The sequence below is a fragment of the Podarcis bocagei genome (assembly GCF_964188305.1).
Source record: "Podarcis bocagei genome assembly, chromosome: 2".
NCBI lineage: Eukaryota > Metazoa > Chordata > Lepidosauria > Squamata > Lacertidae > Podarcis > Podarcis bocagei.
Genome location: NC_138126.1, coordinates 74,081,962 through 74,096,913, shown reverse-complemented (window position 1 = coordinate 74,096,913; position 14,952 = coordinate 74,081,962). Strand labels below are relative to the sequence as shown.

The window sequence follows — 14,952 nt, the reverse complement described above, 5'->3', positions numbered from 1 at the left end:
TATTATTTATACCCTGCCCACCTGTCTGGGTTTCCCCAGCCACTCTGGGTGGCTCCTAACAGAATCAAAAGCACAGAACATCAAACATTTCACTAAACAGGGTATTAACTCATGAATAGATCTTGCTTCCCCATTAAGTTTATAGGGAGATCTCCAAACCCATAGCTCTGGATTAAGCACACAGGGAAAGTCAGGCCTCCTGTTTTTTTGCAGCTTCAGCCCAGACTAAAAATTGTGACTAGCTCTTGGCTAGTCTCCTACCTACAATATGTCATCTCTCTTCCTGGAAGCACCATTAGCTTCTTGTTCCTATTGCAACATGGCCAACTCTCTATTCTTATGACAAAAAAGGTGCTTAGCAGCCCAGCTAGGCTGTTAACTTAAAAAAAATATAAACTGGTTTGGCCAGTTCAGCAGTTCCTTCTACCACAGACTACAGTCTTATAGATAAAAAAATATCACAGACTTGGCTGGGATCCACAGGCATTAGCCAAACAAGCCACCCAATCCTATAGCAATACTCTTACCATCTCCATTAAGATAAATAGTTGCATACCTGGTCTGTGTTAGACATGAATCCAAGTTGTAAGTAGGAAGTATTTGCTATCGCATCATATTAGCTAGTTTTGGGTATTTGTGTATGTTAATATTAATACTAGATGGTTGTACACAGGGCATTGTAGCAATTGCCTTCAGCTTTTTCCAACCCAGCACCCAGGCATACATTTTGGGGAACAATTTCTTAATTTCTGGGGTGGTAGTGCTGCTTTCGCAACCCAACTTAGATCAGGCCATGATAGTGTGTCCCTCCTCACCAGCTGAAGACCAATGCATTAAATACATTATAAATTTATTGGGTGTATTACTTTTCTGTTCTCCTGGAGGTAACACCCGCATTTTCTGTCTCTGGCATCAAACCGTATTGTAGCTAAAAAGAGAATTCGTGAATTTTATTTTTTATCAAGGTGGCTGAGAAATCAGAACGGAATCACAGACAAGTCAGTATTAAATGCAAACATCACGAAGCAGCTGATAAATGGAACGTGTCTCCTAGCTCAGCACCGTCCATTACAGAATAATAATAATAATAATAATTTTTTATTTATACCCTGCCCTCCCCAGCCAAGGCCGGGCTCAGAGCGGCTTACAAGCAATAATAAAAACAAGATGAATGAATGATTACAACTTAAAAACAAAAATAAAATACAACATGAAAATAATGGAACATTAAAATATTAAAATGTAGCCTCATCGCAGGAGGAGAAGGAAAAGAAAAAAGAAAGAGAGGGAGGGAGGGAATCAAATTGGCTCCAAGCCAAAGGCCAGGTGGAACAACTCTGTCTTACAGGCCCTGCGGAAAGAAATCAGATCCTGCAGGGCCCTGATCTCATGAGGCAGAGCGTTCCACCAGGCCGGAGCCAGAGTTGAAAAGGCCCTGGCTCTAGTTGAAGCCAATCTAACTTCCTAGGGTGTTGCTATTTATGGACCTTGAGGCTCTCTGTGGGGTCCCGTAGGTACGCGGGTCCTAGGCCGTGAAGGGCTTTAAAGATCAAAAGCAGCACCTTAAATCTGACCCTGTACTCCACCGGGAGCCAGTGCAGCTTGAAAAGCACTGGGTGAATATGCTCCCATGGCAGAGACCCCGTGAGGAGCCTCGCTGCAGCATTCTGTACCCGCTGGAGTTTCTGGGACAGCTTCAAGGGCAGCCCCGCATAGAGCGAATTACAGTAGTCAAGCCTGGAGATGACCGTCGCATGGATCACTGTGGCCAGGTCAGGGCGGGAAAGGTAAGGGACCAACTGCTTGATGCGGTGAAGGTGGAAAAATGTCGCCTTGGCTGTTGCTGTAACTTGTGCCTCCATGGAAAGGGAGGCGTCAAGGATTACACCCAAACTCTTAATGGAAGGCAATGGCACTAATTGGGCCCCCGCAAGAGAAGGGAGTCCCGACCTAGCCATAGGACCTCTGTCTTCGAAGGATTTAGTTTCAATCGGCTCCCACGAAACCATCCAGCCACAGCTTCCAAGCATCTGGTCAGTGTGTTCGGGGCCGAGTCGGTGTGGCCATCCATCAGCAGATAGAGCTGAGTGTCATCAGCATATTGGTGACAGCCCAGCCCAAAGCTCCGGATAATCTGGGCAAGGGGGCGCATAAAGATGTTAAAAAGCATTGGGGAGAGAATTGCGCCCTGCGGCACTCCACACACCAAGGAGTGGCGCGACAACATTTCCCTCCCTAGTGCCACCCTCTGTCCCCGACCAGAGATAAAAGAGCACAACCAGTTACGGGCTATGCCCTGTATCCCCACGTCTGCGAGGCGGTGGTCCAGAAGATCATGATCAACCATGTCAAAGGCTGCTGACAAATCTAAAAGGATCAGCAGTCCTGACTCGCCTCGATCCAGTTGTCTACGGAGATCATCTGTTAGGGCAACCAGAGCCGTCTCCGTCCCAAAACCAGGACGGAAACTGTACTGAAATGGATCTAATGCCGATGTTTCCTCCAGAAACCTACCAAGCTGTTCAGCAACCGCTCTCTCAATTACCTTACCCAGGTATGGAAGATTTGAAACTGGGCGGTAATTGGATAGATCTAAGGCATCTAATGAAGTTTTCTTTAAGAGTGGACACACCACTGCTTCCTTCGGTTCCCCTGGGAATGTCCCCGTGTCAGAAGAGATTACAATTTGCTCAATTACAATTGCAATCCGTAGGTTGAACATCAGCTTGCCATGGACATCCGTCTGGTCACTATGAGAACGAGATGTTGGACTAGATGGGCTTTGGGACCCATCCAGAAGGGGCTTTTCTTCCGATCTCATCCACCTGCCGCCTCTTCCACACAAACACGCAGGAGAGAGGAAGGTCCCGGCCAGAGCCTGTGAAAGCTCGGCCCTCCGGACGCTAGGGGTCGCTGTGCCCGGCTGGCGGAAACGCGGGTGAAGGCCCCTTCCTTCCGCTTTCTGCGTAGCGCGGGTTCATTTCCGCTTCGCTTATTCCTTCGGAAATGGCTGCCGCTGCTGCCGCTGCCGCTAAGCCTTGAGGGATCAAGTCAGGAAGGAGGAGGAAGAAGCCGCTATGGGCCGCGAGTCCAGGTGAGCCGGGAGGCCTTTGCGGGAGCGGGTCGGGCCCTGCCCGCGTCGGCCTTTCCGCACGGGACAAAAGTGGCCGGCCGTTCGCGGGGCCGCCTCAGGGGGAGCCGCGCGGGAGGAAGGCCGTTCGGGGGTCGCGAGTTTCTCCACGAGCTTCTCGCCGTCGGGAGTGTCGCAACTGCCAAACGGGCCGGGATTTTATTTCAGACACTTTCATAGAGTCCGCCATTATTTTTCTATATTACAGTGAGTTACAACTTTCGACGGGGCATCATCGGGGCCATTTTTCGCTCTGCTTCTCTCTTGTGTGTTTGAGGCGGCTGATGGCCACCCTTCTCTCCCGTCCTACCCCAGGGCAGGAATGTTTCTGTCCCTGTTTTTGAACCCACCTCATCCCCAGGCCGGGGGTCCATAGCAGTAGCTTCAACGACCCAACAGAATGGTCTTCTAAATATGAATTTCATCCAGAAAGGGCAATGCCACTTATTTCCCGTGCAAGGTTGGATTAATTTTGATGTCCATGAGATCAATTGTAATACAGTGGTACCTCGGGTTACAGACGCTTCAGGTTACAGACTCCGCTAACCCAGAAATAGTACATCAGGTTAAGAACTTTGCTTCAGGATGAGAACAGAAATCATGCTCCGGCGGTGTGGTGGCGGCAGGAGGCCCCATTAGCTAAAGTGGTGCTTCAGGTTATGAACAGTTTCAGGTTAAGAACGGACCTCCAGAACAAATTAAGTACTTAACCCGAGGTACCACTGTACTCAACCCGAGGTACCACTGTACTCAATTGTTTGATTTCTAATTTGTTGCTGCTTCTCACCTGTACCAGGCCATTAGTTATCCAGACTGGTCATAATCCTCTGCAAATTGGGATGACCTGTGCTTATGAACAGCAAACTCGATGTGACTGTTATGAGAGAGGTTCTAACAGACTTTAAGAGTACAGAATAATAATAGTAATTATAATAATAATAATTTATTATTTCTACCCTGTCTATCTGGCTGGGTTTCCCCAGCCACTCTGGGCTGCTTCCAACAAAAAATTAAAAATACATGAAAACATCAGTTATTAAAAACTTCCCTAAACAGGGCTGCCTTCAGATGTCTTCTAAATGTCATATAGTTGTTCATTTCTTTGACATCTGATGGGAGGGCGTTCCACAGGGTGGGCGCCACTACTGAGAAGACCCTGTGGCAAGGTCAACTTCGTTCATTTTTAAAAGTTAAATATGCCATTAGCTGCCACTGTGTTACTGCTGTTAATCAATATTGGGATGAAACAGATTTGCAGGTTTATGGTAGCTAGGCTGAACCAAGGCTAGCAATGAATGGTTGTAGTATACCTGATCCAAAATAATTTGAAGAGAGAGCCTTAATAGTGACTTGGCAGATTGCATATTTTTATTTTTCTTGGTTATATCTCATTCTTATTTTAGGAAGCTCAGGGCAACTTTTGTGGGGCCCACAGTAGTCTGTTAGGCACTGATCTAATCCATCCCTGCTTAACATCATTACAGCCTTGGAGGCTCTCGGACTGTTCACTGAACCAGTAACAATAACACAAGGCTGCTTCTTACGATTTTTGTTGTAGTACATGGACACGAATACATAAGGAAATTCAGTGTTGTACTATGACAAATGTTCCATCTGCACAACCATCATCAGCTAGAATGATCTCCCTTCTTTCACCTGCACACTGTTCTGAAGGTTCTCCTGACTCCCCTTAAGCTAATTGGGGGGTGGGTGCAGGGGGAAGCCTCATTAGGTCAATCCCACTCCGTGAGTTTAAAATGCACATTATCCAACAAGTATGAATTGTGCATGTGTGTGTTTTTAACTGTGTTCCATACTAAAAAAAAAAAATACAACAGGTGATTGTGTCTCTACCTGCATGTATGTTGAATTGAAATAGTGTGTGTATGCATATATATATGTGTATATGTTTTAATGGACAACGTGTGTATTTTGTGCTTGGGAATTCATAGCTGATTACTGACAATTCTTATAATATTTGGACCTCTCTCTTTTCCAACATCTCTATGGTTTGCCCTGGAAATTATTTATACTCTTGGAACAATTTCTGCAGATTGGTTGTCTTGTACAGGTGAAGCTTGGCCTCAAGGCAAATGGATTCCCATATTAGCCATTTCTTAAAAACCAGTGTAATGCTTCTTGGACCAAATGAAAGAAAACTCTTGACTGGCATGGAACATGATTTGAAGACTTATGTAATAAGCTTGTAATGACTTTCACAGTAACACATGGTTTCATGACATTAGGGAAAATCCCAGCATTGCATGGCATGAGTCTGGACCATTTATGTCACATAGTGTGAAAGGTTTCATGCTGGTTTAGTAGGTGGTTTCACCTTGCTTATCTTAATCTCTCTCATTTCCTTAGATCAACAAAGCAACAGGTGTCCAAACAAAAACAGTGAGTTACCCTATTTAAAATAATACTTTTTGATCTCACACTTTCTAAGCTCAGATGTACTATGTTAATGATTGTGTTAGTAAAGTTCTCATCCTTTTTCAGTATATCTCTATGGGGCCCAATTTGGATATTCACAGGGCCCCTATTCTTTTCTAACATCTGTGGGTTCTTCCTGCTCAAGATGAAGTGCATTTGTTGCAAAGGAAGAAAACAGTGCTGGGACCTGCCAGTTTTTCATAGTACTACAAGATACAGTTCTTTAATTTTTCTATATTTTCAGTTCCACAAAAGGTTTTAGCAAGATATTTATTTAGGTTGCAGTGTTTTAAGTACTACTTTACTCTTTTCACCCTATGTTTCATTTTCTTGGTATGATTTGCTTAGCAGCTTTAACTGTGTTATAGGGTGCTAGTGGCTCTCTTGAGAATGTTTGGCATGTATTTTGGATATTAACCCAATACTTCTAATTTATGATATATGGGAGAGGGAAAGTACAATTCTTAACATTTTGGGCATAAAAATACTACTGTTTCTACTGCATTATTTCTGTCTACCCCATCTAAAAATTAAACAATAGGCAACGCTGACATGAATGGCTGTCCCATTGTAATTTAGGGGCTGAGTATACAATTATCCAGAGATTGGATTGCTTGATCAAGCTGCCAACAACTGGCTAATGTTATCTTCTGTCCTAATTTATAATCTACAGGACATTACAGCCCTAGAAATTAACAGTGTTAATAGTTAGTTGCCTGGAAATGGTTCAAAGGATGTTAGTTTATCATTTATTTTTGCTTTTACTCACTGTTTTATTAACTCCTAAACTGCTTTCCTTCTATTATTGTTATGCTTCTTTGCTCTGAGCCATGCTTCCATTTGAAAAGGAAATACTTTAAATACAAAATAATAGAGCTCGAATAACCAAAATGACATTGTCAGCCCCTCTTATGAGTTCTGAATTTTATCTTATTTACCGTATTTTTCCATGTGTAACACGACCCCTATTTTTTGAGACTCCAAATTGAGGAAATGGGGGGGGGTATTGCCCAGACGTGTTGAGCTTTTTTTTGGGGGGGGGGAATTATCAACAATCGCTCACCCGCCTGTAAAAGTAGATTAGACTAAGAGAGACTGGCTCATGCATGGTTGAGTGGGATTTGCAGCTGTGCCTCCTCAGTCCTTGTCCAGCATGTGAAGATAAGTCAAGAGCTAATTTTTAACCTTTTTAAAAGCTCTAAAGATTGTATTCTTTGAAAACATTTGTGATTGTGTACGCTAAACTCCAATTTTGGTGTTGTATATCTTGACCATTCTGTTGCTACCACAGGCATTATCGGAAGCGCTCCTCATCACGAGGGCGTTCTGGTAGCCGTTCTAAGAGTCGCTCTCCATCTGACAAAAGAGCAAAACGTGGAGAAGATAGACGTTCTAGAAGCAGGGACAGAGAACGTAGGCGTGAAAGATCACGGAGCAGGGACAAGAGGAGATCTCGGTCACGTGATCGAAAGCGTGTGAGGTAAGCAATGGAAAATTGAATAACTTATTAAAACATTCCTCCCCTGGGAGATACTGGGTGTGTTCTGGTGAAAGAGGTTGCCTCTAACTAGACGGTGTGTTCAGTAGGAAGTGTTCTCAGTTGGTCATTTTCCTTGAAAAGCTGTAATCATTGGTATTAATGCTTGTCCTGTTTTCTTTTTAGATTACTAATGAAATCTTTTTAGATTACTAATGAATATTTTCTACTATCTCTCTTTTTAATGATTAAACTAGAAATAATATTTTGTTTACACAGTATTACCCAAAATCTGCTTGTGCGTAGGCGTTCACGAAGCAGAGAGCGGGAACGGAGCAGAGAAAGGAGACGATCACGCAGTCGAGAAAGAAGAAGATCCAGAAGCCGAAGTAGAGGGCGACGGTCCCGATCTTCTAGCCCTGGCAAGAACAAGAAAGTAGAAAACAGGTAATTGGCATACTAATGCATGCCATTTTGTTAAATATTTGAATACTTTAATAGAATAGCTATAATTATGGTCAACTTTCTATAGACTTTGGGAAGGAAAAAAACCTCATTGATAAATACCAATGAGAGAAGAAGAATGTCCCTGGGTAGAGAGCAACATATAGGAAGGCATGGAGATAAGCATGGTAGAATAAAAAATAAGGAGGATTGTATTGCATTTGTGAGGAATAGGGACAAGAGATTGAATATGAAGAAACAAGTGAGTAAATGAAGTGATTAGGGAAGAGCTTTGGGGAACTATGCCTAGTTGCTTCTGTATGGTATCCAGTTAATAAGTTTTTTTCTCCCTTCCCTCTGTCCTGGTGTGAACTGCAAGTAAATTTCTAATGCTTTTGCTGCAACCATTAGTGCTAGAGATGAAATGCCGAGGTTCTGAAAATTCAGAGTCTGACATTAGAAGATTAATTGTTGGGAAATACTACATTATAGAGTCCTTTCCTTTATCAAGTTTTATTACAGTATTTCATTTGACTGCTTTGAAATCTGCTTCACCACCACCACCATCACAGTGCCAAAAAGGAAGAGCTCCACATTTTTTAACATATGTTTGTCTCATCTGAACTTGGCATAATTGCAGCAGAAACTATCATGATAATAACAACTTAAAATTTTGCTGAGATCCAGGACAGATGTTTTGCATTTGCCTACTTCTTAGGTTTGACCTGCTGTTCCACTTTGGTGGACTTTCTCCTTTTAGAACTTTTATTTACCTCATACACTTCAGTTCTGTATTCTCTCCCTCTCCCCCCCCCCAAATTCCTAAGCTGTATCCACACATTTTTAAAGCAATCCCAATAAAAATGGAAGAGCATGTATGGGCAGTGTTCATGTACACAGCATTGCAGAGAGTCAGCAAAGACACAAAACAGGAAATGTTGAGTATTGTGAGGGACATGTAATGCAGAGTACTTTTTGTATCTGGCTTCATAATGAGGGAACCATTTCTTTTTGTTGAGGTTCTTAACTTGTATCCAAAAACCTCCCTTCATCCTTCCTGACAGGGGGTTGGTGTTGCATACACTCTAATCTGTGTACTCCGGTGTTGTTACCTGTACCATTATGATAAAGGTAGATAAAGGACCCCTGATCATTAGGTAGATAAAGGACCCCTGATCATTAGGTTAAGTCCTGGCCGACTCTGGGGTTGCAGCGCTCATCTCATTTTATTGGCCAAGGGAGCCGGCGTACAGCTTCCGGGTCATGTGGCAGCATGACTAAGTCGCTTCTGGCGAACCAGAGCAGCGCACGGAAACGCCGTTTACCTTCCCGCCGGAGCGGTACCTATTTATCTACTTGCACTTTGACGTGCTTTCGATCTGCTAGGTTGGGAAGAGCAGGGACCGAGTAACGGGAGCTCACCCTGTCGCGGGGATTCGAACCGCTGACCTTATGATTGGCAAGTCCTAGGCTCTGTTATTTAACCCACAGTACCACCCTCGTCCCCAACCGTTATGATAGGGAGCCCTTTATTTTTATTTTTCTGTAAATAATACTATGTAAGAAAAGGTTTAGTTCTGTTGTTTGTTGAGTAGCTGCTCTTTATAGAGAGAGTTGTGTGCATGCTCCACCTAGTGAATGATCTTGGTGCTCTCATTGCTGGGCACTGTGTTTATCTGCTGTTTTGGTATGCTGGGCTGCAAGAAAATGGCATTGGTGATTCTCTGGCCTCTTAGAAAATCAAACCATTCTTTATAACTTGTTCCTTTGGGGCCTCTGTGCTGCTATCACTACGTTTAGAAAACCTGAAGGAGTCCTCTTTGTTCTACAGATCTGCTTTCTCAAAATTAAAAACAGGTGTGTTAAATGAAAAGTATTAAGCAAGCATGTGGTCAAGGTATACAATAAAAATATGTAAGCCATTTCAGAAATATATCCATCTAGCTTTATCAACCTTATTCTAAAGTCACAAAGATAATGTCTTGAAAGTTCAGTGACATAAACTGTTGTTTAAGATAAGCATATGGTTTTTGTTAAAACCTTTCAGTGGGCTCTAAAGAGAACTTTATAAGATTTTACCAACCAAAATGATTTCTACATTTATAGCCAAGGGTTAGCACATGTTTGAATTGGATTTGTCCTTTTTGTGGGAGAAGAGGTGGGAATAATAAAAATCCATAATAAACATGATAAATGGCTTTCATATTGAAGCCAAGTCTGTCAGATTCTGAGGGAAGGTGTGTGTTTTAAAACATTCATTTTAGCCAGCAGTGACTCCTTGGAGGACACTAACAATTCCAAAGCAAGTGCTAAATCACTAAGTGAAACAAGCATTCATTTTTAGTTGATTTGCACAAGCTGTTTCCTTCAAGGAGGTGTAAAATAAACACTGGGACTATTAGTTACGCGTAGGTATTCTGGAAATTAAATTTTCAATAAGTGTTTGCTTTCAAAAAGAAAGAAAGAGAGAAAAAGAAAGAAAGTAAGAAAAGATCAAAATGGAGCCTAACACTTGGTATATGCCTATAAATTGTCAATGTCTGAAATTATGTGCATGATGAGATTAAGGCCAGGATCTAAAGAGGCAAATACAGAGCGATGCAGACAGTTTTCTTTTCCTTTTGAAGCCCCTTGAGTCACATGGGGATAAGAAGGGCCTGGTGGAGCAGGCCATCTTGTTCAGTGTCCTGCTCTCACCGTAGCAGCCATATGCCTATGGGAAGCCCACAAGCAGGGCATGTGCAAGAGCACTCTTCCCTCCCTATGGTTTCTAGTAACTGATATTCCAAAGCATACTGCCTGTAATTGTGAAGGCAAAGCAGAGCCATCATGGTTAGTAGCCAATGGTTGTTTTTATTTTTCACTTCCATGAATTTGTCTGAGCTTCTTTCAGAATCATCCAAGTTGGTGGCCATTACACCTTCCTGTGAAAGCAAATTCCATAGTTGAACTGTGTAAGGAAGACTCTTTATTGTGTCTTGAATATTCCAAAATTCAGCTTCATTGGGTGTTATGAGACAGAAAGAAAAGCTTGTCTATCCACTTTCTTCTTGATATGCATACTTTTATAAACTTCTGTCATGCCGCCTCTTACTTTCCATTTCTCTGAATTAAAAAAAAAATCCAAATACTGCAACTTTTCCTTTTAGGGGAGTTTTTCCATCCTCTTGATCATTTTGGTTGCCGTTTTCTGAACCTTATCCAACTCTAAAGTATTCTTTTTGATGTGCGGTCACTAGAACTGTACACAGTGTTCCTAATGTCTTCATACCATAGCTTTGTGTAATGCTGCTATGATATCAGTAGTTTTATTTCCAGCTTCTTTCCTAATGATCTTTACAGCTGCCACACACTGGATCAACACCTTAATTGAACTATCCACTATAACCCCAAGGTCTCATTCCTGGTCAGTCACTGCTAGTTCAGACCCCAGGAGCATATATGTGAAATGCATCACTTTATACTTGTACTCTAGATTGCTTTTGAACAAGTTAAAAAGCACCAGTGTGTGGGGTAGTGCTATGCAGTAGGGCCTTTTCAGTGGAAGCTTCTACATTTTGGAAATACCTATTTTTAGATGTGTGGCCAATGGCAACTCTACATATATTTTGAAGGCATGCTAAAGTACAGCTTTTGGGAGTGTTTGGTTGTTTGTGATTGTATACTGGTTATGGTGAACTGAGTTTAGCTGTCATTATTTTATATTGTACTGTCCTTTTGCTGTGTAGCCTGTTCTGTGACCTTGTGGTGCAGGGCAGGTAATAAATGCGCCAAATAAGTAAGTAATCCTCTCCAGTCAGCATGACAGTAGTTAGGGATGATGGGGTTGTAGTCCATCAAGGTAGATGGGATTTCAAGGTTGGGGGAGGGTGCTTTAGATTATATTTTATGGTTGTAATGTTTTGCACACCTACTTGGGTGTGAATCCTGTTGAACATGGTAGTCTTATTTTTTAATAAACGGGTTTGTATCCATCAAATTAGCATGCTTATTGAACAAATTCTACTTGTTCAATGGAACTTCTCCCTCTCTTCCCCCTGTGTGCCCCTCCAAATCTGCTCTTAGGATTCTACAGTGCAAATCTCCTAATCTTCTCCTAATCTGGGAAAAGAGAGGGATGGGAATTTCTGTTGTGTGAATGGAAGTCATTCTGCGAGTGCAATAACATTATTCCCAAACCTTTTGCGTTTCGGAGCACATTTAGGAAAGTAAAACTATTACTTTCAGCACAAAATATCCCACTTCATGTAAGAAAAACCAGCAGTGCTCAGAACCCCCCTCTCAAAAAAGGCAAAGCACCTGCACATTTGACAAAACAAACAGAATGCACACGAAAGAAGCAGGCAGCTCACACCCAGCAAAAATTGAGAGAGGCAGGGGGCCTTGACAGGTGCAAAGACTGTGTCTGTGGGTGCCATGTTGGGGATTCCAGTGTTAAATAATAATTTACCATAGTTTATTATTACTTATGTGCAATACCATTTTTGTTTCCTTCACTACACCTAAAACTTCTTAAGGGAAGCTGGCATTCACCATCAGTCATATGCAACTCTTGATACTGTCTTTCAGATCACGATCTAAAGAAAAAGTAGAAGGTGTGGAAGTTAACAAAGAAAAGAAAAAAGAGAAAGAGGACAAAGAAGAAGAAAAGGGTCAAGATGTAAATGTATGTATAGTAACTATTGTAAAGTTTCATTATTCAATAATAGGCACAATACTGTAGTTTATGCACTTGATAGTGTTTCTAATGCTGTATAAAGTCTTGTTTCTCTGCATGTAGCACAAACATCTGTTCTAAATCATCCTTCTGGACAGAATGTAGTGGCTCAATAGAGGACTTCTAACAAGTAGAACATAAGCTACATTTGTGTTGTGACTGTGGGCATTTACTTACTGCTGCTGTAACAACAGTCTCTTGTAATTACAGCCGTGCAGCTGGAACCTGCTTGCTTTTTCCTATGTTCTGCTACTTATGTTTTGCTTCATTAGTGAATGAAACACAGTAGCTGTCCAAGGCACAGAATGACAGTACTTAATTCTCCAAGAGAGTGAACTTGTATTGTTACACATGAGTTTCCCAAGATTTTATGTTGGATGTGACTGGCAATGTCTTTCATCTCCTTTTGGAAAAACAGTTCATGTCAGTGATCAGTAACTGCATACGGTTGCTTTTTCTCCCTCAGAATTTTGATCAGAACAAACTAGAAGAGGAAATGAGGAAGCGAAAAGAAAGAGTAGAGAAATGGAGAGAAGAACAGCGAAAAAAAGCTATGGAAAATATAGGAGAACTAAAGAAAGAAATTGAAGAAATGAAGCAGGGGAAAAAATGGAGCTTAGAAGATGATGATGGTATTAACTTCTTATGTAACTAACTGTGGGGAGGGAAGCCTTTTTGTTGCTGTTGAACATGTGCAGATGTGGAAGATCACGTGCTGTACAATGTCATATGTACTTTACTTTTTTGCTTTCAAAGTGGTTAAGGGAGAGGGGAAGATATAGGCTTCATTTGCATGTCATGCTAAGCCCAAACCATGGCTGATAGTATGCAAATATGCAAACTCCTGAGGAGGAAATAACACCCGCTTTACTCCTTCCCAGACTTTGCTGCTATGTAGCAGCTAAGTCAAGGTTTGGTTCAGTGTGTTGTCTGAACCCAGGATCATGGTTAAGGTCTCTCCTGAACTATGATATGTAGCCAAGGTTTGCAGTTACGGGTCCTGGTTGGGTAGGAGAGACATTAGCCACAATCCCATATTCGGACAACACACTAAGCCAAACCTTGGCTTAGCTGCCATCCCATCCTGGGGAGGAGCAAAATAGGTGCAAGCTCCTTGTTGGGAACCAGCATTTTTGCATTGTCATGATAAATCATTCTTTGGTTTACAGTGATGTGCAAACCGGGCCATTGGGTTGGGCCCATGTTAAGCTTCTGAGCCTGTATGAACTGACCCAGACCCTGTGATCATCATCTGAGGTCCTTTGTGTGCCCCCTCCATGGGGGCCTTTTTGTGGTGGCTCCCTGTTTGTGGAATGCTGTCCCAAGGGCAGCTTGCCTGGTGCCCTCATTGCATATTTTTAGGTACGAGGTGTAAATGTTTCTCTATAAGCAGGCCTTTGCCTGATTAAATATTCTATGGCCTCTTAAACGTGTTTGTGGGAGGGAATTTGTTTTTATTTTATTATGTATTTGTGTTCTCATTTTCTATTTTTATGTTGTGAACCGCCCCGTGATCTTTGGATGAATGCAGTATACAAATACGATGATGATAAATGGATGCATGCAAGTGTTAAGAGTTTTCCAAGTTGTTTGGCAAGAAGAAACAATTTGATTCATTTGTTTATAAAAGCATGAATTGTAATTGTACAAACTACTTGTATCCCAAAATGGTATTAAATACTACTAAAATCTCTTTTCGCATTAGATGATGATGAAGAAACTGCAGAAGGGGAAAAGGAAGGTAATGAGATTGAAGATGAAGAACTTGATCCATTAGATGCATATATGGAAGAAGTGAAAGAAGAGGTTAAGAAGTTCAATATGAGAAGTGTTAAAGGTGGAGGTGGAGGTGGAAGTGAAAAGGTAAATTAATAATAATAATAATAATAATAATGATGATGATGATGATGTACAGGTCTTAAAATAGTTTTTTGTGTATTAAATCTGAAATATATGAAATCAAAACTAGTATATAGAGTTTGCTAGTAGGATGGCTTGTAAAATTTCTAATGTTTATGACCTTTTCTTTTTAAAGAAATCTGGGCCAACAGTTACTAAAGTAGTAACAGTGGTGAAAACCAAAAAAGCATCTCCAGAAACAGAAAAGAAGAAAGGAGAACTTATGGTGAATGACCAAGATGCAATGGAGGTAATTACAGCATGCCAAATTGTTTATTTTGCCATATGAAATCCCCTATCAAGTTTATAGATTTTATAAAACAGTTTGTTTTAACCATGTATGTAACCCAGTTTAGTGATGTTCACCAATCTATATGCAAAATTGTATATTTCCCACAGAAAAAATGAAGAGTTGTAATAGGCATTGTGAAATATAATGGCATTTGCCTATACTTAATACCTTCCTTTTGAGATTTATACTTTCAGAACTGCAGAGTCACTGATAATAATTAGAAGTGAGAAGGATTAGGATAAGCAGCTTGCGAGGCCTTATCGTGGCAACAGAAGAGGGCAGCAATAGTAGTGGCAGCCTATGAGGCCTCATGGTGACATAAGCAGTGGGGCTTGCATGGTGGAAAGAAGTGGCGGCAGCCTGCAAATCCTCCTGGCGGTAGTGGGAGGTGGTGGTAGAAGCTGTGTCAGCCTGCCTCAGCAAGGCCTTGCAGCCACCTCTGCTTCTGCTAGCTCTCCTGCCACCACTACAAGGCCTTACAGGTGGCTACTGCCGCCTCCGCCATGAGAAAGGCTTGCAGTCCATTGCCACTTTTACTACTGTGGCAAGGCCTTGAA

General features: G+C 41.9%; 1 protein-coding gene across 4 annotated transcripts in view; it reads left to right on the top strand.

Annotated features, from left to right (window-relative positions):
* The first annotated feature begins 2,979 nt into the window (after window positions 1–2,979).
* Window positions 2,980–14,952, top strand: part of DDX46 (DEAD-box helicase 46) — a 36,422-nt gene continuing 24,449 nt past the window's right edge. For 2 of the 4 annotated variants that reach the window (XM_081185493.1, XM_081185492.1), the window contains exons 1-8: window positions 2,981–3,094; window positions 5,498–5,530; window positions 6,858–7,046; window positions 7,350–7,490; window positions 12,057–12,153; window positions 12,671–12,836; window positions 13,910–14,067; window positions 14,240–14,353. In XM_081185493.1, coding sequence (XP_081041619.1) covers window positions 3,078–3,094; window positions 5,498–5,530; window positions 6,858–7,046; window positions 7,350–7,490; window positions 12,057–12,153; window positions 12,671–12,836; window positions 13,910–14,067; window positions 14,240–14,353 — 915 coding nt within the window. In that variant the 5' untranslated portion in view covers window positions 2,981–3,077. Of the gene's footprint in view, window positions 3,095–5,497; window positions 5,531–6,857; window positions 7,047–7,322; window positions 7,491–12,056; window positions 12,154–12,670; window positions 12,837–13,909; window positions 14,068–14,239; window positions 14,354–14,952 lie in introns of all 4 variants that reach the window. The other 2 variants (XM_081185491.1, XM_081185490.1) reach the window with 2 other exon arrangements.